Raw genomic sequence first — 20,757 nt, forward strand, 5'->3', positions numbered from 1 at the left:
TACACGTTCACGCTTCACCCTCAACGCAACTGGGGGGGGTCTGTCCATGTCACGTGCGCGCGCGGGCCCGCTACGTCACGGCGCCGGCGTCAAAACCAACTGGACGGCCGTCGGCGCCGGGGAGGGTCCGTGAGTGATTGACACACCCGCCGTCCACTCAGGGGGCGGGGTGCTGTGACGTCGGGCCCTGGCGGACGTATCGGAAGGCGGCTGGGCGCGTGACCGGGGCGGGCGTTCAAGTTGGGCTGAGAAGCTTCACTCGATGCACAATAAACAAACACGGTGGCCCCGACCCAACCCCACCCCACCTCACCCAGCGGCGGTGACGGCTGCTATATTCAGTCCACATTCGCAAGGCGGCGAAAGTTCACCTCCTTGACCCAGGCGGGTGAGTCGGTCACGGGCGGCAGCGGGGGGGGGAGGTTTGTGGTGATGACGCTGCTTTCCTTTGGGCCTGCGGACCTCCTCCCCCCCTCAACTCCGCACCCCCGGGTGCTTCTCCCACTCCCCACCCATCGCTCTACACCCCCCCCTCCCCATTTGCTCCCTTGCGTGTTGCCCCCTGTCCCCACCCATCGCCTCTTCCCCCACCCATCCCACCCCAGGATGTTTCCCCCAGTCCCCACACATCGCCTCCCTCTCACCACTCCCCACCCCGCGTTTCCACTTCACCTTCTCTCACGACCCCTCCTTCTCCCCTCGCCCGGCTGTCCCTCTCACGCCCGCTCGTCCTCCTTTCCTGCGGCCAGCCAGCTGTTTGTCACAACGTCCCCGTCCCCCTCTTCCACTCCACAACCCACCGCAGCTTCATACAAGCTGCAGTCACCGGGATTCGCCCTCCTGGTCAACTAGAGATGAATGCACTGCCCACCATTTAATTTGGGGGAGAGAGAGATGGGTGGATCCTTTGCTGAGTTTTTGTTTACAAGGCCCAGTCGCCAGTAAACAAATGCATAATGAACTGCGCAACGTAATTGCAATAATGGATACCTTGCCTTTCTATCGCGTGTTTGTGGAGGCATCGGTGACCCAATTTGCACGAGGGTGTTGTCTTTCTTTTAGTCTCTAAATAACTATGGTCAAAAACCACCGGTCTCCCTTCTTACTTTAAATTACAATAGCTGCACATTTCATGTTTTGTGTGTCTTCGTAATGTACCGAGGGCTTGTCCCATCCGTACTAGGTGACGAGGGCACGGCAATAGTTGATGAAGATGGCCCTCACTCTTTTTTTGTTTCAGATGAGCAGCATCCCTATTTTTGCCAATGTTTGTGAAGTTGATGATAATGGTTCAAATAAAACAGATCAGATTGAAAGTGTATTTCAGAATTTTCTTGTATTTCATTGTCCTGTAACATTTAAGTAACTGCTGGCAAACATGGTCTTCTCATCAAGATATGATTTTTATTTGGCTTTTGAACTTTTATTATTCCCTTTATTATGAAGTTATATCACTAAAATGAAACTCTTCTGACCCATCATGACTTTATTCTCCATCAAATTTCCTTGCAGCTTCCTCTATTCCAATTTCATCTGCCACTTATTTATTACTAACCACCGTGCAATTTATTGCATCATATTTCATTATGCATTCATATTTCATCTGTAAATTTGAGCCCTGTATACTCGAGTACAAATTATTAACATCAAAGGAGACCACTAATTGAGGAGAGATAAAGAAAATGGGAAGCTATAAATCATACCAATGGAATATAATGTGGAAAAATTTGGTGCATAGAATGGAAGGTGGAATATATTGCTAAATGGTGAGATTGTGGGTAATGTTTGGATGATGTTCAAAGGAACCTACGTTCTTGTACACAAAAAGCCAACATGCCTAGTCACAAGCAATAAGAACAAAATGCTGGTTTGAACATTATTGAATTGAATAAATCCACTTCCTGTCTAGGCAGATTCCTCCCCATCTGCAGTTATCTTCTTATACTACTTGTTCCTCCCCATCCTGGATCAGTACAATCAGGGTTGTGTCGTCCTCCAACTTGAGAAGCGTGTCAGAGGAGTCAGTAGAGGTGCAGTCTTTGGTGTAGAGAGAGTAAAGGAGAGGGGAGAGTACGCAGCCTTGCGGTGCTCCTATTCTGATGGTCAGCGGGTCTGAGATGTGCTTTCCCGGCCCCACACGCTGCTTCCTGTCTGTCAGGAAGTTGATGATCCACTGACAGGGGGGTTCAGGCACAGAGTTTGGAGTGTATTAGCTCTGGCACAATGGTGTTGCATGCAGAGCTAAAATCCACAAACAAAATCCTTGCATAGGTCCCCTGGTGGTCTAGGTGCTGGAGGATGAAGTGCAGGCCTAGGTTGGCTGCATCATCCACTGATCTATTTGCCCGGTATACAAACTACAGGGGGTCCAGCAGGGGGTTTGTGATATTTTTCAGGTGGGCTAGCACAAGTCTTTCAAGGGACATGATTACAGAGGTCAGTGCGACAGGCCTGTAGTCATTAAGACCAGTAATCCTTGGCTTTTTGGGTACAGGAACAATAGTGCAGACTTTGAAGCAGACAGGGACAGTGCAGGTTTGCAGGGACCGATTGAAAATGTCTGTCCAGACTGGTGTCAGTTGTTCAGGACAGAGCTTGAGGGTAGCGGAGGAAACATTGTCTGGTCCTGGAGATTTCGGCTTTTCTGTCTCCTTAATAGTTTTTCCACCTCCTCAATTGCTATTGTTCGTGATGGAGAAGTGGCCAGACTGATGTTGGGCGGGGGGGGGGGGGGGGGGTTAGTGGATGAGGGTCTGTAAGTGGGTGTGAAGTAGTGATTGGGGAGGAGTAGGTGGGGAAGGGTCCAGTTTTTGCAGGCTGGAGTCAGGCTGTAAATAGGTGTGAAGTGGTGATTGGAGGGAGGGAGGGGGTACTAGGGTTATGTTTCTGTCTATGGGGGGGGGGGGGGATGATTTCTTGCAAACCCTTTCACACTGAAGAAGAGTCATTAGCTGAGAACTTGCTCCTCAACTTCTCAGAGTACCTTTCCTTGGCAGCTCTGATTCCTCTTCTCAGCTTGTACTTGGCCTGCCTGTATTATTGAATATTTGACTATTGTATTAGACATCTCACTGTAATGAATTTCAGAACAGTCGCAAAGGGCCTTGTATTTCTTCTGTGGGCCTGGCACCTGTAGTGGGAAATTGCTGCAATCTATTAAAATTGTAGAAGTTACCATGACAATAATTAAATGATTGGATGTTAATATGGGGTATTTGGACTTGTGGGCCTTTAAAAAGTTAGATCTTCAACAAGTTGCTACAGGTAATGGGTCAGACTGCACATTGTCATGGTGTTCTATAAATTGTGGGTTGAGGATTAGTTAAAGGACATTTGGACTAATGTGATATTTTTAGATTGGCTGTGATTAATAGGGTGTTGCAGGGCTTGATGCTGGGCCCTCATCTGTTCACAATGTGTTTCAGTGATTGCGATGCAGAGGTCAAATGTAATATATCCAACATTGTTGTTGGTACAAAACTAATGGCAGTGTGGGCTGTGAAGGAAATGCAGAGCAGCTTCAAGGCATGTAGATGGCTTAAAGGAATGGGAGAGGTTATGATTTGGAATATTAAGGTCAGTCATTTTGGAAGGACAAAATAGATATGCAAGTATTTTTAAATGGTGAGTGTTTGAAAAGTTTTGCTGTACACAAGACACTGAAGGGTAACGTGTGGAAAGGATCTGTATATGCTGGTTTGTACCAAAGAAGGATACAAAGTTCTGGAGTAACTCAGCAGGTCAGGCAAGCATCTCTGGAGAAAAAAAGATGGATGACGACTCTGATTGGGACCCTTCTTCAGACTACCCATGAACGTTTAGATACAGAACGTTTTTAGGAAGTCTAAACAGTGTATTGCCCTTATTTCAAGAAGATGCGAGTACAGAAGTAGAGTCTTCTTACTCAAACTTTAAGAGATCTGGTAAGACCACATTTGGAATACTGAATAATCTACCTATCTAAACTAAGTGTATACTTGCTTACAGTGAAATACATCAGATTAATTCCTGGTATCACAAAATGTTGGAGTAACTCAGCAGGTCAGGCAGCATCTTGGAGAGAAGGAATGGGTGATGTTTCGGGTTGAGACCCTTCTTCAGACTGATTATTTTGTGATACCTTCGATTTGTACCAGCATCTGCAGTTATTTTCCTACACAGATTAATTCCTGGGATTGCTGGAAGGGTGGGTTTGTCATGTGTTGAGAGAGCAGATGGAATGGTCTTCGTTGCTTCCCAAGAATTGGACATTTTAATAAAACTGTCAAATGTGCACAGATGTTTTACAGGATAGATGTAGGGGCAATGTTTCCCAAGGGAAGGTCATCAAGATCCAAGGTCACTTTCACAAATTATGAGTCTGAATTCTGAACTGTGAAAAAATTTCTTCACCCAGTGGGTGGTGAATCTTGGGAAAAATTTCCCCGCGGGGGCTGCAAAGTCTCAGTTGCTGAGTATTTTCAAAACAAGTTTTTAGATATGGATAGAACCAAGAGATTTGCAGATAAGGCAAAAGTAGTGGCGAGTTAAACATCAGCTTTGATTTTGTTGAATGATGGAACAGGTGTGAGGGGCAAAATGCCTACTATTTCTTGTGTTCTGAGTCCCAGGGTAACTATACTGAATTTCTATCTAGTCTGATGATACAATCCTAATATTCCATGTATTTGACCTATGTGTTTAATCCTTTTATTCCAACACATTAGATCTTGAAGTCAACTTCATTTTGTGTCGCCTTTATCAAAATGCCTTTTGGAAGTCCATACACAATCTGCATTTCTCTCATTAACTCATTGTAACTGCATTAAAAATAAAATTAAAGTGAGATGAAATATGTGATTTGATAGCATCGATATGGAAGCGACAATCAAAATCTCGTTGTACTTGTACAATGACAATAAAGGATATTGTATTGTATACTCTCCAATTGCCTGGATGAGTTCAGCCTCAACAACACAAGAAGCTTGACAATATACAGAACATGGAAGCTGCTTGAAAAAGGCACTCTGTCCACAACCATTCGCTCACCTGACTGCTGATGCTTAGTCATAACAATTTGTATCATCTACAGGATACACTAAATTCATTTGTCACTAGGTAAATTTTGCCTTGGAGCTCCCTCCTCAACAGCAATTGGGTATACTCACAGCTGAAGGACTGCAATGGTTCAAAAAGGCAGCTCGCCACCACTTTCTCGGGGGCAATTAGGGATATACAATGAAAAGCCAGCTCAGCCTGCAACTCCCACATCCCTTGCATGAATAAATGTTCCATTGACATATCTATGCTGGCATCTCCAATGAATCCACACATGGTTAAAGTGACCTTTAATTCTGTCCCTGACTATTGGTTCAAGAGCTTTTCCCACCACTATAGGCAAACTTGCTGATATGTAGTTAAAAGTTCATCCCTAAACTCTTATGTTTTTGCCAGATTTCCAGTCCTGAAACACTACCACTGAATCTGCAGATGTAAGGAAGATTATGGCCAGAGTGTCTGTCCTTTATTTCCCTCAATGTATCTGTACACTGTGGATGGCTCAATTGTAATCGTATTGTCTTTCCGCTGACTGGTTAGCACGCAGCAAAAGCTATTCACTCTACCTTGGTACAAGTGACAGTAAACTAAACTCAAACTCGAATGTTTAAACTTGCAACCCAGCATTTATTTAATATTTTCATTCTATATTAAATTCTAAAAGGAGTAATTAAGCAGGTCTGGCAGCATCTCTAGAAAACATGGATAGATGACGTTTTGTGTCGGGACACTTCTTTGGACTTGGAAAGGAATTCTAGAAGTTCCAGTAGCAATTGAGGACTAACTGGCCCATAATGTCTTGGCTTATCCCTGTCTTGTTTCATGTTCCTCCCAAATCTAAACTTCATCCCCAAAACACAAGTAGGTAGTAACTTTAAACATACCGTTACATGCGGTTTAAGGCTTAGTGGCATCAGTTAACTGGATACTCAAGATGTCAATTTTAATGTCAGGATACATTGGTGGATATTGTTAACCTTAATCTTTTGATGTACTGATATCAGCTTGTTTACATAGTTTTATTTATCATTGAAATACCATGAAAGGATGATCTTGTCATACGATCTTAAAGACACAAATAAGATATGCAATGCATTATGAAGGCAAGTTGTTACATAAGAAGGCTAGTATTTTGTTCTTTCATTTAACTTTTATTCAAAATCTAAACAATGTTTTAAACTATTTGCTATTACTTGGTGAAATGCTTTGACCTTGTTTTGGGATCTGACCCTAATGGGATCTATCCCAGGTTTTGAGAGAGGCAATAAAGGAGAGTGAGGGGGCACTAAAAAGATCTTTGTAACCTCTAGCCACAGGTGAGGTCCTGAACAATAACCAATATTTATTTGTTTAAGGGATGTAGAGATAATATGGGAAATTATAGGCTGGTAAACCTCGTGACAGCGACAGGGAGGCTATGGAGAGCGAGATGGGATTTACTTGCATTTTGGAGAAAATAGGATAATTATGATCAGCCAGCATGGCTTTGTCCAAGGCAAGCCTTGCCTTACTGACTTAATTGTGGATTTTCAGGAGGAGAAGAGAGTGATTGATGGGCAGTGAATGTTGTACATGTGGATTTTAGTAAGGCATTTGATGAAGTCCCTCGTGGTAAGCCAATCCAGAAGATTAAGATGCATTGGGATGGACAGTAATTTGGTAGTTTGGTTTCTGAATTGGTCTACCCATGTAATGGTGGAAAGGTGTTATCGTAGGGTATAGAGGGATATGGATCAAGTGGAGGCAGAGGAGAGTGGTTTAATCTCCAGAGATGCTGCCTGTCCCACTTGGTTAGAACAGCTTTTTGTGTCTATCTTCGGTTCAAACCAGCATCTGCAGTTCTTTCCTACACAGTTTAATTTGATATAGTGTTTGGCACAGATATTGTGGGTCAAAGAGCCTCCTCCTGTGCTGTACTGTTCTATGTTCTAAACACAAATTTCCATACTATGTTTTGGTTTTTAATATTTGATCGCACCGAAGTCTGACTTCTGTTTTGTTAATTTTTTAATATTATTCAGCAAGGACTTGATTATTGCAGCCTTAAACATTTACCATATTTGCTCATTAAGAATAGAATTTACAGTCACATGTGCCTAGACATTTAGCTTCCCACTCTTCAAGGCAGATTTACTGTTTGTAGTAATATGATGGCACTTAGCGGCTGTCTATATTCTTGCAATATGAATACACCGATTAGTTTAATATGCATGTGTTTTACCATTCAGTACTATTTGGAACAAATGTCATTAATTTAACAATCAAGATAAACTCCTCACTTTATAGCATTGCACATCAGATTAATAATGCATCATTTATTCATCTTTGTATTCCAATTCAATAAAATGCAGTAAAATCATTAAACTTCTAAGTCAATGAAAGATAAAACATAAATTAAAATATGTATATTGCAGGCAGGAAGAAAATCTTATTTGCGTGATATATTTTACCACCTTGTGTCATCCCAAATTATTTGGTCAGAGAAGTACTTTTTGATGTGATACCATGGCCATGAGGTAAAAAAAATGCAGTAGCCAGTTTATAAGCAACAGCACCCAGAGAAAACTAAGCTTAAATAGTGGTTGTGGAATGAATAAATATTGGCTGGGACTTCATTCATTGATAGGATAAGGTTGTTAGGATAAGGCTTTTTCTTTGCTCAACACTAAATCTTTTAGATGTGGAGATTGGTGTTGGAACCTTAACCTGTAGTTTTTCTGGTGCTTTTGCTTCCACTGTGTTGTGCGGTAAGAACGTCATAATCTAGATCCAGAGACAGTTAATGTGGCAATGTATTTCTGACCCAGGGTAGGAATAAATCTCTCATTCTACATTCTAATCCTCTGAATCTTTTTGGGCGAATGTAAAAGATGCCAATGTCTGATCCGAAAGGTAACACATCAGTGGAACTTGCTGTAAGCGTAGTATTGCACTGAATGGTGTCCCTAGTTATTTTAATGCTTTTCGGGAATCATATTTGAGCCCTCAACCTTCTTTCTGAAGTGAGTCGGCACCTTTCGTTCACCAATTAAACTATAAAAAATTAAATATTATCAATTGCATGTATTGTGTATGACTCAATTTTTCAGTATTAGAAAAATATGCAGAATATTAAAAGTGAGAATGCAGTGTTGGTCACTAAAAATGTATCACTGCCTGTGTTATGGACAAGAAATAATATTTAATAATATATAAATAAAATGTATATTTGTTTGCTGAACAAAGGATGCTTTCATTTCGATGCTCACTAAAGACTATAAATATTGAGTGCTGCCAAGACTGATGTTGAAACAGCCCATAATCACCCTTTTGTCTCCCTTTCATCTCCAGTCTTTGCCTACCCATCTGTCAATCTAAAAAAACCTCACCTGTTTCCACCCATCATTTGCCATGCTTTGTCCCACCCCCACCTATTTTCCAGCTTTCTCTATCCCATTAGTCTGAAGAATGGTCCCGCCCTGAAGCGTCACCTATCCATGTCCTCCAGGGATGCTGCCTTGCACTCTTGAGTTCCTACAGCACTTTGTGTAAAAATAAACTTGGTTCCAACAGACACTTGAGCCTCACTCTCCTGCCTTGAATCAAGTGGGAAAGGTTTACGATTAAAAACAGAAAAGATGATTTAATGTCCAATGCAACTGAAATCTGGCATATAAGTAACCAAATACTTCATTTGACAATTCTTCAGACTTTGAGATGTAATTGTACCCTAACGTCTGCTCCGTGTACAGTGGCCACGGAAAGTATTTCATCAAAGCAGCACAATTGGATGGTTTTAGAAACAAGAAACTGCACTTGCTGGTTTACAAAAAGGGACACAAAGTACTGAAGTAACTCAGCGGGTCAGGCAGCATTTTTGGCAAACATAGACAGGTGACATTTCGGGTACCCCCCTTACAATCAGTCTGAATAGTCCCGATCTGAAAAGTCGCCTATCCATATTCTCCAGAGATGCTGTCTGACCTGCTGAGTTTTTCCAGCATCTTGTGACCACAATTGGATGGTTGTTTACCTTGACTTTAAAAAAAAATCTTTTTTTGAAATGCATAAAAACTGTCCAGCACTTGGCTAATCTATTGTACACTTCTCATGACAGAGCAGATTTTAGGAAAACATGTCACGGAGTACCAGAAATAATCGTGCCTGGAGATATGTGTACAGTGGTGTTCGAGAAGCTGATGCTGTGGCAGTGGTATTGCCCAATGGTTTGGCAGGTCCTAACCCTGGCTATGACTCAGATGGTCAGGTAGGTCAATAAAATACAATCTTGTTCCCCATTTCCCATCAGTGTACAGCAGATGTTGGAAATCTGAAATAGCAGCAAAATGCTGGAGATTCTCAACACAACAAGCAATCGATGGGGAGAAAGAAAGCATAGTATTCTGGTTCAGAAGAAACTAAAATGACATGTGTACCTTGACCGGAAATAGTTTAGTATTAAATATCATCATTTTAATCTCTAAGCTAATTTTGGTTTTATGGTACCAAATTTGGTTAGAATATTTAATCACAGTGCAACACATACAATTAAAATATAATTTTTGCCCTTTGCAAATTTTAGATATTTCTGTAATGGGTGTAATTAAGAGGTGTGTTATTTGTCAACTGGAGCAATGAAAAGCATAGTTTAAATTATTTCATTCAATCTATATTTAATATTTTTATACCTTTTTTCTTTTGTGCCCATCTTTTGAACATTAGTTTAGACAAGATCAGTCTGTAGATTAATGCGCAGCAAATGCACAAGAGATGATCATCGCAGTAATATACAAGTTGTTCATTTCTGTATTGTAGAACAACACTGAGAAGCCTGGGCTGTTGTATTTTTCAAAATGTATATTCTTGGTCAAAAAATGATTTTTCAGTTACCCTCTTGATTCTACTCCTTTGATGCTGGGCTTTTGTTGTTTTTGCAGGTGAACAGTTCATTTTGTTTTACAATGTTGTTTAAAGTGGATTTTTATTTTCATCTCTTAAAGCATAGTGATTCTGATTCTGAGCCAGAATTGCACTTGCCACCATCAATACCAACAGCATTACCGGTGACAGGGGAATCGTACTGTGACTGTGTAAGCCAAAATGACACCAGATACTGTGGGAGCATGCGCAGTTTTCATCGTATGAAAGATTGTCAATGTGGAGAAAAAGATGAATGTAAGTTTCAGTTGCTGTCTACTCTTTTGTTGGATTGCAGATTACTTAAGCTGCATAGCAAAATCTGACAATCCAGCACTTCAGGGTTTTCGGTGCTCGACTAGCAGATTCTTTGCACTACAGGTCCTCCCAGGATACCACATGCTTCCATCCCCAAGAACTATTCACAACAGAAGATACCTGCAGAGAGAGATGTGTTGTTCCATCAGACTCTATTTTTTACTTCACTCTATCAATTGTACTTGATTTTGGCTTGGTTATATTTTTGTATAGTATCATCTGATTTACTTGGATAGCATGCAAAGCTTTTCACTGCACCTCAGTACACGCGACATTAATAAACATAAACCCTAGGATACACTTTAAATTTCATTTTGCTATTGTTAATAATAAAGCTGATAACAAATAACCTGAATTTGTCTTTGGCTAATGATGATATTCTTTTGAAAGGTTACACTGCAGACATTATCATATCATATCATAAAGTTTTAAAAGGACTCTGATGCTGGTTTGGATCTTCCACCGGGTGGCGCCAGCAATGTGGCTGCCTCGCCAACAGTCTGTCTGTCCCTTCCTTCTTGTTTGTTTGTATGTGTTAAATGTATGTTTTAGTGTTCTTTAGCTTGTTTTATGTGGGGGTGGTGGTTGCGGCAACTTTTTTAAAATCTCTTGCATCAATGGAGTTGTGTTTTTTTGGGGGGTTTTTTCTTTTGGTTTTTTTAACGGCTTCGTATCCGTCCGCACTGCAGCCTAACATCGAGGAGTTGGCGGCCTTTGCTGGAGACCGACTTCAGGAGTTCTAACCGCGGGAACCTCCGGGACTTACCATCGTGGAGCTCGCGATCCCTGGCGGGGATCAACTATGGAGCTCCAACCGTGGGAGCCCTGCGGACTTAACATCGTGGAGCTCATGGTCCCTGGTTAGAGACCAACCGGGAGCTCCAAGCCGCAGGGGCTTCGATCGCCCTGACATGGGGTTCAATCGCCCAGACTGTGGATGGTTCGACTGCCCCGACCACAGGAGAATAAAGAAGAAGATTGGACTTTATTGCCTTCCATTACAGTGAGGAATGTAGGGAATCCGCTGTGGTGGATGTTTATGTTAACTTTTTTGTCGTTGTGTGTTCTGTTGCCTTTTTTAGTATGGCTGTATGGTAAATCGAATTTCACGCATGTGACAATAAACTGACCTTGAAACCATGTCTTTTTGCTCTGCAAGCTGGTGTTATTTTGTGCTCTGTTCACTTTATTAGCCATTTATAAGATCTGTATAATCTTCTTATACCTTAATTGCACTCAAACTGAAGAACCTGCAATAATTTACAAGCTAAATTGTAGAAACAAGAAATTGAAAATCTTCAGTCTGAAGAAGGGTCTCAACCCGAAACGTCACCCATTCCTTCTTTCCTGAGATGCTGCCTGACCTGCTGAGTTACTCCAGCATTTTGTGAATAAATTGAAAATGCTGGTTTGCACAAAATGGCAGAAAGTGCTGGAGAAACTCAGCGGGTCAGGCAGCATGGTGCTGGAGTAACTCAGCAGGTCTGAAGAAGGGTCCTGACCCAAAACGTCACCTATTCATGTTCTCCAGAGGTGCTGCCTGACCCGCTGAGTTACTCCTGCAATAATTGTCATATAGCCACTGTCGTTTTTCATATCTAAATCAAAAGAAAGTAAATAAAGAATTGGGTGGTAACTTAAATGTTGTTCTTTTATCTGCGCCACCCTAAATGGCACAGCAGTAGAAAATGCTGTCTCATGGCATCAGACGTGGGTTCAGTCATGATGCAGTTTGTGCATTCTCCCTGTGACCACGTGTGTGTTTTCTCCAGCTGTACCAGTTTCTTCCCTCATTCCAAAGACGTACAGGTTTGCAGGTTTATTGGCTTCTGTAAATTGCTCCTAGTGGGTAGAATGCGAAAGTGGGACATCATAGAACTAGTGTACGGGTGATTGATGGTTGGCGTGAACTCGATGGGCCGAAGGGACTCTTTCCATGCTGCATCTCTAACCTAAACTAAAATAACCGATTATTTTCTAGCTGTGGGGAACAACATGCGTCACATCTATTTGGCTTTTAACAGGTTATTCATGAGTATAATCAAATCATTAATAGATCTCGCTGAACCTTTTTGTGTGTATTTTAACAAAGGCAAATGCAGGCAAACAGGTCTGATTTGCTGCGTAATGTCAGCTCCTGTAAAATATGACTCTTATTGGTTATCCTAAGTTCAAAAACATGTCTTCCCTGCAGATTTTGAATGGATGTGGGATGATTCAACCAAGTCTTCAGCCACACTGTTGGGCTGTGATAACAGAGAAGTGAATTTCCACATGGATTACAGTTGTGGAACTGCAGCTGTTCGTGGAGACAAGGAAATGAGTGAGGGACAACACTTTTGGGAAATAAAAATGACCTCTCCAGTATATGGTACAGACATGGTAGGTGTAGTAAAATGGCTATAATGGGATGAGGTGTATGCATGTGTATAAACGCTTCTCTATAACGGACCTCTATATAGCGGATTTTGGCTATAGTGACTGGGCTCCTGTTGCACCGCTCCCCCCCAGTTACCCAATGAGTTGGCATCACGTGGCATACTTCCTGTTGCCGGAACGGAGAGAGCGAGCAGCATGAAGGCAGCGTGAGTAACGGACCCATCCCTGGAACACTGCATACGGGCTCTGCAGCTCCCATGCCTTTGAATTCCTGCTTGTTTAAACCCCACCCACTACGTCGTGTTTCTTTCCTCCCGGCCTTGTGTTAAACTTTCCCCCCCTCGGTTGTAGCTCACAATCAGCAATAACATACACCATCCTCTTCTCTCTTTCCTGTTATTGTGAGGGTTTACTGTATGTGTGTGTGTATATAAATATTTTTTATCAAATTGTAATAAAATTTGCATCCGTCTTGACAGTTATAATATAGTCAAAATGAATGTTCAATTTTTCAATTTCAACTTGTAAGCAAAAATTCTATATTGCATGGCCAATTTATCAACATCAGAAGGTTATAATATTCTACCTTCAGTCCAAGATTTATCAGAACTGAACTTAACACTGAATTAGTGTTGAAAGGGCTTTGGCTGCCCAGTAATACATATTTGGTCAAATAAAACAATCCAGTAATTTGAACCCAAGTCTGGAATCTATTCAAATAATTTAATATCATTCTAAGCAGTGCGAGATATCAAGTTATTATTTAACATTTGTAGAAAACTAACATCAAGTTTGAATGTTTTTGATATTGAGTGACTCAACTTGGATCTTTGAGATTCAATAAAATGTTAATTTAAGAAAAGGTTAATCTAAAGTTCCATTGATGTTAATATTAGTCTCTTGATCTTTTGGCTGCCTTTAAGTTTTTATTAAGCCTTTGCACATAAGCAGTTTTAAAGGAATTTCCAGCTGTTCATCCCTGTTCTTGTCTGTCATTTGTCTGAATTTCCCCTCTTCTATCCTGACTCAAAGTAGCTGCATTTTAGTTTTTCCACCCTAAATTGTTCGATAAAGTCTACCTCCTCTGATCAAGCGTTTGGTCAAATTTTAATATTGTCAAATGCAGCAACATTGTGTTTTAGTGTGTTAAGATTGTAATATTTGGTTGCAATAAATTTGGTTGCAATTGTTATTGCATCAAATAAATTATGGTTTCTGTTAAAGAAAGATGCAGGAAAAATATGTTTTTATGATTGCTATGACAATGTTTTCAATTACATTATTTGAGTATATTTATGCACCTCCAACCATAGCAACTTGAATATTTGTTAGTTTGCCTAACCTTTCGATTTTGTGCACCATTTAGATGGTAGGAATAGGAACAACTGATGTCAAACTGGACAAATTTTGCCACACCTTTTGCAGCTTACTGGGAAAGGATGAAAATAGTTGGGGTCTCTCCTATACAGGTACTATTATGATCAGTCTGAAGCAGGGTCTCGACCCGAAACATCACCCATTCCTTCTCTCCAGAGATGAGTTACTCTAGCATTTTGTGTCTACCTACTATTATGGAGATCTATTTGTCAGTTTTCAAATGGAGAATACCAGTCACCCACTTTAAATTTAAGATGGCGTATCTTTGGAGAATTAGAGCACACACTGGCGTTGACTCATTGACATGTTAACTCTTACCTGTGCCTACTGTCAAAGCCATATAGGTTATTGCTCTTCCAGTGCTTAAGCAGGTGTCATTTAATTGTGATGACCCTTTCAGGTAGAATTGTCCATAACCTACCACTTTTAATAATATTTTTATTATTAATATTTTTAATATATTAAGAAAAATCAATTTGCACTATTCCTTCTAATGATTATATAAACTATGGATGGGCAACATGGGATAATTAGCATGGAGCTATTTCTCATCAATGAGTAGTGATTCACTCAGGCTATCCTTTAGTGATTCACTAACTGCCCTTTAGACTTTAGAGAGGCGACGTGAAAACAAGTGTTTCAGCCCACCATGTCCGCGCTGACCAGCGATCACCCTATACACTAGTCTGAAGAAGGGTGTTGACCCGAAACGTCACCCATTCCTTCTCTCCTGAGGTGCTGCCTGACCTGCTGAGTTACACCAGCATTTTGTGAATAAATACCTTTGATTTGTACCAGCATCTGCAGTTATTTTCCTACCCTATACACTAGCGCTATCCTACATACTAGGGACAATTTATAATTTTTCCAAAGCCAATTAACCTACTTACCTGTGCGTCTGTGGAGTGTGGGTGGAAGCTGTAGCACCCAGAGAAAACTCACGCAGTCACAGGGAGAACATGTAAACTGTGTACAGACAGCATCCGTAGACAGGATCAAACTCGGGTCTCTGGTACTGTATGGCAGCAGCTCTACCGCTGCACCACCATGCCACCATTACTCATCTGTGGGGGAAAAGATCCTCGCTAGTCACATCATATTGGCCACATCATCTTATGCCTTGATTATTGTAAATAATGAACACCAGGTTAGACTAAATGCTTTTCAAATTTGCCAACATCCTCGAATGTATCTTGCAACCACTAACTCTGTTTGTGATATTATAATCAAAGCCAATGTAATTAAGTAAAATAGTGCTTTATTCGGTAACAAAGTGACCTCCCAACACTTATTCCCATGTCCCTTTTGATAAAGCATCCTGTTACTTGCCTGAAACCATCAGTCATCCATTGGCCTACATGTACATCTACTGCTTTCAGTCCCTTTATAAGTCTCCGTTTCAAATGACTTGCTATGTATTCTTTCAACGTGCTTGCCCTAACCAGGTGCCTTTTCTTCAGGTTGAATTCCATTTGTTGCTTTTCATTCACTTGACTAATCTGTTGCAATCTTCTTGTGCAAATTGTTTCCACTGTCAGCCGCACTCTTGAGTCCGACTGTGAAAGGAATCAACTGAGTGCTGATAAAGCTATATTCTAAGAATGTTTTGCATAATAAACATGCATTTAGAAGACTAATGATGGAAAAATAATGGCAGTACAGGAGAAAAAAGTGAAATTTGCTCTTTTGACAAAATTTGCATTTGAGATTACAATGAATAAATTGGAATCCTGCACTTAGAGGATAAATTGTCTGCCCAAAATATGTATGTACCCATTCTCTGGTAGCTCTTAAATATCCTTGAGAAAAGGACCTAATTTTCTAGTATTGATCCCACACTAAAGGAAATCTTAAACCTCCACATTTTGAGCATAGTTAAGAACATGGGGCAATCCACATTTTTTAAATGCGGCGAATAACCATTGCAAAGTATTACATGTAATATTTATCTAACCATCTTGTGTTTGATTATGTTGAAAAATATCTAATCTTCTTGGACTTTTTTTTAAAACATGTGCATTTGTTTTGTAGGTGTTCTACATCACAAAGGTGCCAAGAGTCACTTCTCAACAAGATTCGGACAGGGCTCCATCATAGGTATTCATCTGGATACTTGGCATGGTGTCTTGACGTTCTTCAAAAACAGGAAATGCATAGGTATGACCTAGCTTTATGTAACTCAATTTTACATGGCCTGAATTTTAAATGAAACAATAAATACTGGTGTAGGAAAGAACTGCAGATGCTGGTTTAAATTGAAGGTAGACACAAAATGCTGGAGTAACTCAGCGGGTCAGGCAGCATCTCTGGAGAGTAGGAATGGGTGACATTTCAGGTCGAGACCCTTCAGACTGATAAATACTGACTAATAAATACTGGTGTTATCTATTGTTATTATCAGTGCTCTATGATGCTGACCTATTGTTACAAACCGTAGGAATGAAGTTGATCAAAAACATCAATTTTGATTCAAAAATGTAAAATATAAAATAATAGAGTACTTGCCATGAGAGATTTAAATTATATACTTTTAAACACTGTACTCGCCAAAGGTAACAGGAATGTGGTAGGTTTTGGTACTTTTTCTCTTCTGTAATATTATACAACCCAAGCGGCCTGGATAACTCTGATGAACTGATGAAATTATGACATCAGTCTGAAGAAGGGTCTTGACCTGAAACGTCACCCATTCCTTCTCTCCAGAGATGTTGCCTGCCAGCTGAGTTACTCCAGCTTTTTGTGTCTACCTTCAATTTTAAACCAGCCATCTGCAGTTTTTCCTTGCATATGATGAACTGGAGTTCACTTGCAAAAGCTTAAATGTTCACATAAAATCCCTTGTATTGCTTCTTCTTATCGGGTCCACATGTGAAAACAAACCAACTGAACAGTGTTGACGCCTGCACTTTAAAATTTAATGTATGTTGAAAACAAAATAAATTGGTGGTACCATTTTTGACACTTCCAAAAGTGCAGCTCTCCATATTTTTTTTAAATAAATTCAGTTTTCTAAATGTATGCATTATGCAAAGGACGATAGTTTTTTTCAGGTCTTGGGAGTTCAGTTTTACTTGCAGATTTTTTTAATTTTGAGATTTTTTTGATCGTTTATATTATTTCTTTATTCAGTTGGAAATCTTCATCCTTTCAAAGTTTTATATGTGACGAACTGCCTGATTGTTTATGGTTTTAGGAGAAAATTATGAATTTGGCAATATTTGCATTTTTTTAAATTTGGAGACTTCCTGGCAAAATCTTGAGAGCATTTCAATGACTATTTGAATCCAACTTGCACTTTCAATAATCTCAAATATTTGATGTATTGTTAAATATTGTATAATAATAGTATATGTGCACTTAGCTGGCATTAATAAATTGGGTTTTTTTCTTTATAAAGGAGTGGCAGCCACCAAACTGCAAAACAAAAAGTTCTTTCCGATGGTTTGTTCAACTGCAGCAAGAAGTAGTATGAAGGTGATACGTTCATGTTTCTCCCCGACTTCTCTCCAGTATCTTTGCTGTCTGCGGCTCCAACAGCTCGTGCCTGAACACATTGACAAATTGGAGGTTCTTCCGCTACCCCCAGGTCTGAAGCGCATGCTCCATAATCGGTTGGGTTGGGTCCTCTCCATGAATCAAGAAAGCAGTGGCAGTGAGGCTACAAACAACTCTTCGGGCAGCAATTCTGACAGCTCTCCCACAGCAGACTCAGAAACTCGCCAATGGAAAAGATGTCGATGGACTTAACACTTCTGGTTTGATTCCTATAGTATAGTATGGCAGTTCAAATTTTATTTAGTATGCACATGGACCATTGCTGCTATACATGTGATGAGCGCAAACTGAGTGAAGCTCACAACTTCATTTTCAATTGTTCTAACTCCTTGCAGCAAACTAACGAGGACTATGTTACTTGTGAACTCAGATTGGCAGAAGTGTAAGATGATGGTTTAAGATGCTGTTCTTCTCAATAAAGTTACCCGTGTACAAATAATTTTGTTTTCCTCAATCTGCACTCTTTTTGTAGGGGATTTAGTGCTTTCACTTAAAAATATTAAATGATCAACTTGTCTAAAATATTTCTCGCATGTCTATCTTATTTCTTTTTTAAAAACTTGAGCAAATTCTACCTCGTTGGTTGAGTCTTTATCCAAGTAGACCAGGCAGATCATTTGGTTGAGTTGCTTCTGTGCTACTAGTTTTTGGCTTGGGCAAAGCATGCTCTGTCAATCATGTTAAACTGGTGTCAGACAAGGGGAAAAATGCACTGATTATCATTTGCAATAATGGAGTAATGCTTAAAATATATGTAAATAGGTGAGTATCAGGTCTTTTTGTCAGCAAGTTGTTGGACAAACAACAGTAGTTTGGGCTTGCACTTGTTATAACATAGATGATCTGAAGTAAGTCGTATTCTTCTGAAATTGACTCTTCAGGAGAGGATGAGGTGAAATGGATGCTATTGTAAATGTTATATTAGTAGGTGTCTGACTAATGAAAATAGTTGTCAATGTCAATTTTAGATCTGATCTAAACCTGTTTTTTGTATTATGTTGTTAATGTGTTGTTTGTTGATGCGTGCAATAGATGTGTCTACTATCCAAGCAATCTAAAATCATTAATTGAGTAAACAAGTATGTTAATGGCTTTCATGTGAGATTTAACATTTATAAACCCAAGAGCTTTTCCTATTACAGGCAATAGGGATATCTTCAGTGTAAACCAGCATCTACAGTTCCTTCCTACGCATTTTGTCTGCTCCACTGCAAAATCTCCTCAAGGTATGCCTATTTTGAAGAAGTTCTCCCCTCTAAGTTCTGCAACACCCTCTCTCGCTGCTCAGTCTGAAGAAGGGTCACGACCCAAAACGTCACCTATTCCTTTTCTCCAGAGTTGCTGCCTGACCTGCTGAGCTACTCCAGCATTTTGTGTCTATCTTTGGGCAGATTTCTGTTAGTTGGTATTTCATTCTGCTAAATTTACATTCAGAATGCTTGTCAACTGTGTGACATACTTGATAAGAGTTAGTGGTTTCTAAAGATATAATAATGCAAGTAAGTGCTGGCAACCTCCAGTTCCTTTAGGGTGGTTGGCCTTGCATTCTGAATTGTTCCTTTGAATCATATCCCGACATCACTATACATTTGGCTTTGGAGACACAAGGAACTGCAGATGATGGAAGCTTTGGCTTTAGTGGGTTATTTGGTTATTAGCCTAAAATGGAAATTAACACACCTATTGCACAATCTGCTCTACTTTATCCCCATTAATATGTAAAAACTAATCAGGAAGGATGCACATTTTCTTCATATTCCAATATCCATTCTGTGTGTGCTAGGAACACGAGTATGTAATGTTTCCCGATAAATTGTCTGTTCTGCCATTCTGGTACAAGATGGTTTGAATGGTAATTTAATTGTTTCTGTGTGCGTGTGTAATTATGGCAGCAACAATTAAGCCTGGACTTTTTTGATCACGTGAAAACAATGTGCAATACTAATTCTAATATTCCACATTTCAAACTGGAATTTTTAGCACAACAAATAGTTTTTTCTATTTTATTTCAGATTTGAGCAGTAAATGCAAAGTTGCATTTAAACCTTTCTCCATGTGGTACACCTAGTTTTGAATGCTGTTGTAATGTAATTACTGCTGAGTTTTTTTATTTTGCCTCTTGTAGCTGTGCTTTGTCAACTTTTAAGTTTTTCAAAATGAGCAGCAAGTCACCGGAGCAAATGTGATATCTGGCCTCTGGTAAACGTTATATGGATGGTAAAGATCCCCAGACAAAAACGTCCAAAGATGGGATTTTGATATTAGCAAGAAAAATGACATGTATGTTAAAATCTATGCTTCAGAAGTTGTGCCATATTCTATTTTTTCTGAACAAATTAATTTAAGTAATTTTGTCTCCTAGCTTTATAATCTCCCTCTGCGTCTGACAGTTTAGCATACTGTCCTTGTGTTTTACAATTATGACTTGCTTAAAAGTGAGATCTTTGATTGCTTGATTGAAAGATACAGCATGAGAACAGGCCCTTTGGCCCACTAAGTCCACGCCAACCACCCATCATCTATTCCCACTAGTTCTGTTATTTTTGCATCCACAATAGGACACAGGAAACAATAAGAGCAATTTACAGATGCCAATTAACCTACAAACCCGCACGTTGTTAGGATGTGGGAGGAAACTGGAGCACCCGAAGGAAACCCAGCCAGTCACAGGAGAACATGCAAACAGCACCCGTGGTCAGGATTAAGCCTGGATCTCTGGCGCTGTGAGGCAGCAGCTTTACCAGATGCACCACTGTATGTGCACTGTAAATATAACTACTGCGGTATTATCTTAACGGTCAGGCTGTGATATCCATAGAGATTCTGGCATAGCAATGAGCCAAACATGGCATTATGTGGCAACTCAAACCTTGTTTTGTACCTGATCCCTTTATAATATTTGAATTGATGCAACACATTGCACATCACACATAACTATTTATTTGACCACATCCAATAATACAAAGATAATACATTTTGTCAAGCTGTCACAAATCTAGTCTCATTTTTCAAGTTTACAATGATTACAAACTTTTGTCAGTACAGAGCGATAACCATTTTGTGCTCTTGGAAGGATTTTAGTTGTTAACCATGTAAAAGCATTCTGTGTAATGCCTTAGACTGTGATTTGTGCTTCTCAAGCTTGTTTGTAATGTGCTTTCATCACTTTTATCTGTACTGCTGTGTGACACTCAA

General features: G+C 40.1%; 1 protein-coding gene across 2 annotated transcripts; it reads left to right on the plus strand.

Annotated features, from left to right (window-relative positions):
- Positions 1 to 217: 217 nt before the first annotated feature.
- LOC144603786 (SPRY domain-containing SOCS box protein 3-like) lies at positions 218 to 18,073 on the plus strand. Of its 2 annotated transcripts, none has more exons than XM_078417487.1 (7): positions 218 to 388; positions 9,134 to 9,283; positions 10,017 to 10,191; positions 12,446 to 12,633; positions 13,997 to 14,099; positions 16,039 to 16,164; positions 17,405 to 18,073. In XM_078417487.1, exons 2-7 carry the CDS (start codon positions 9,152 to 9,154, stop codon positions 17,752 to 17,754), a joined length of 1,074 nt encoding a protein of 357 aa, XP_078273613.1. In that variant the 5' UTR covers positions 218 to 388; positions 9,134 to 9,151; the 3' UTR covers positions 17,755 to 18,073. The 2 variants fall into 2 exon arrangements, with proteins under 2 accessions (XP_078273613.1, XP_078273614.1); XM_078417488.1 differs by having other exon boundaries at positions 9,139 to 9,283.
- The last annotated feature ends 2,684 nt before the right edge of the window (positions 18,074 to 20,757 follow it).

The sequence above is a fragment of the Rhinoraja longicauda genome, chromosome 21 (assembly GCF_053455715.1).
Source record: "Rhinoraja longicauda isolate Sanriku21f chromosome 21, sRhiLon1.1, whole genome shotgun sequence".
Lineage (NCBI taxonomy): Eukaryota > Metazoa > Chordata > Chondrichthyes > Rajiformes > Arhynchobatidae > Rhinoraja > Rhinoraja longicauda.

Excerpts from the sequence above, each read along its gene's own strand:
- LOC144603786 (XM_078417487.1), top strand. The coding sequence starts at position 9,152 with ATGTCACGGAGTACCAGAAATAATCGTGCCTGGAGATATGTGTACAGT. Across the intron at positions 10,192-12,445 it reads ATGTGGAGAAAAAGATGAAT|ATTTTGAATGGATGTGGGAT; the intron begins GTAAGTTTCAGT and ends TCTTCCCTGCAG. Across the intron at positions 14,100-16,038 it reads TTGGGGTCTCTCCTATACAG|GTGTTCTACATCACAAAGGT; the intron begins GTACTATTATGA and ends TTTGTTTTGTAG.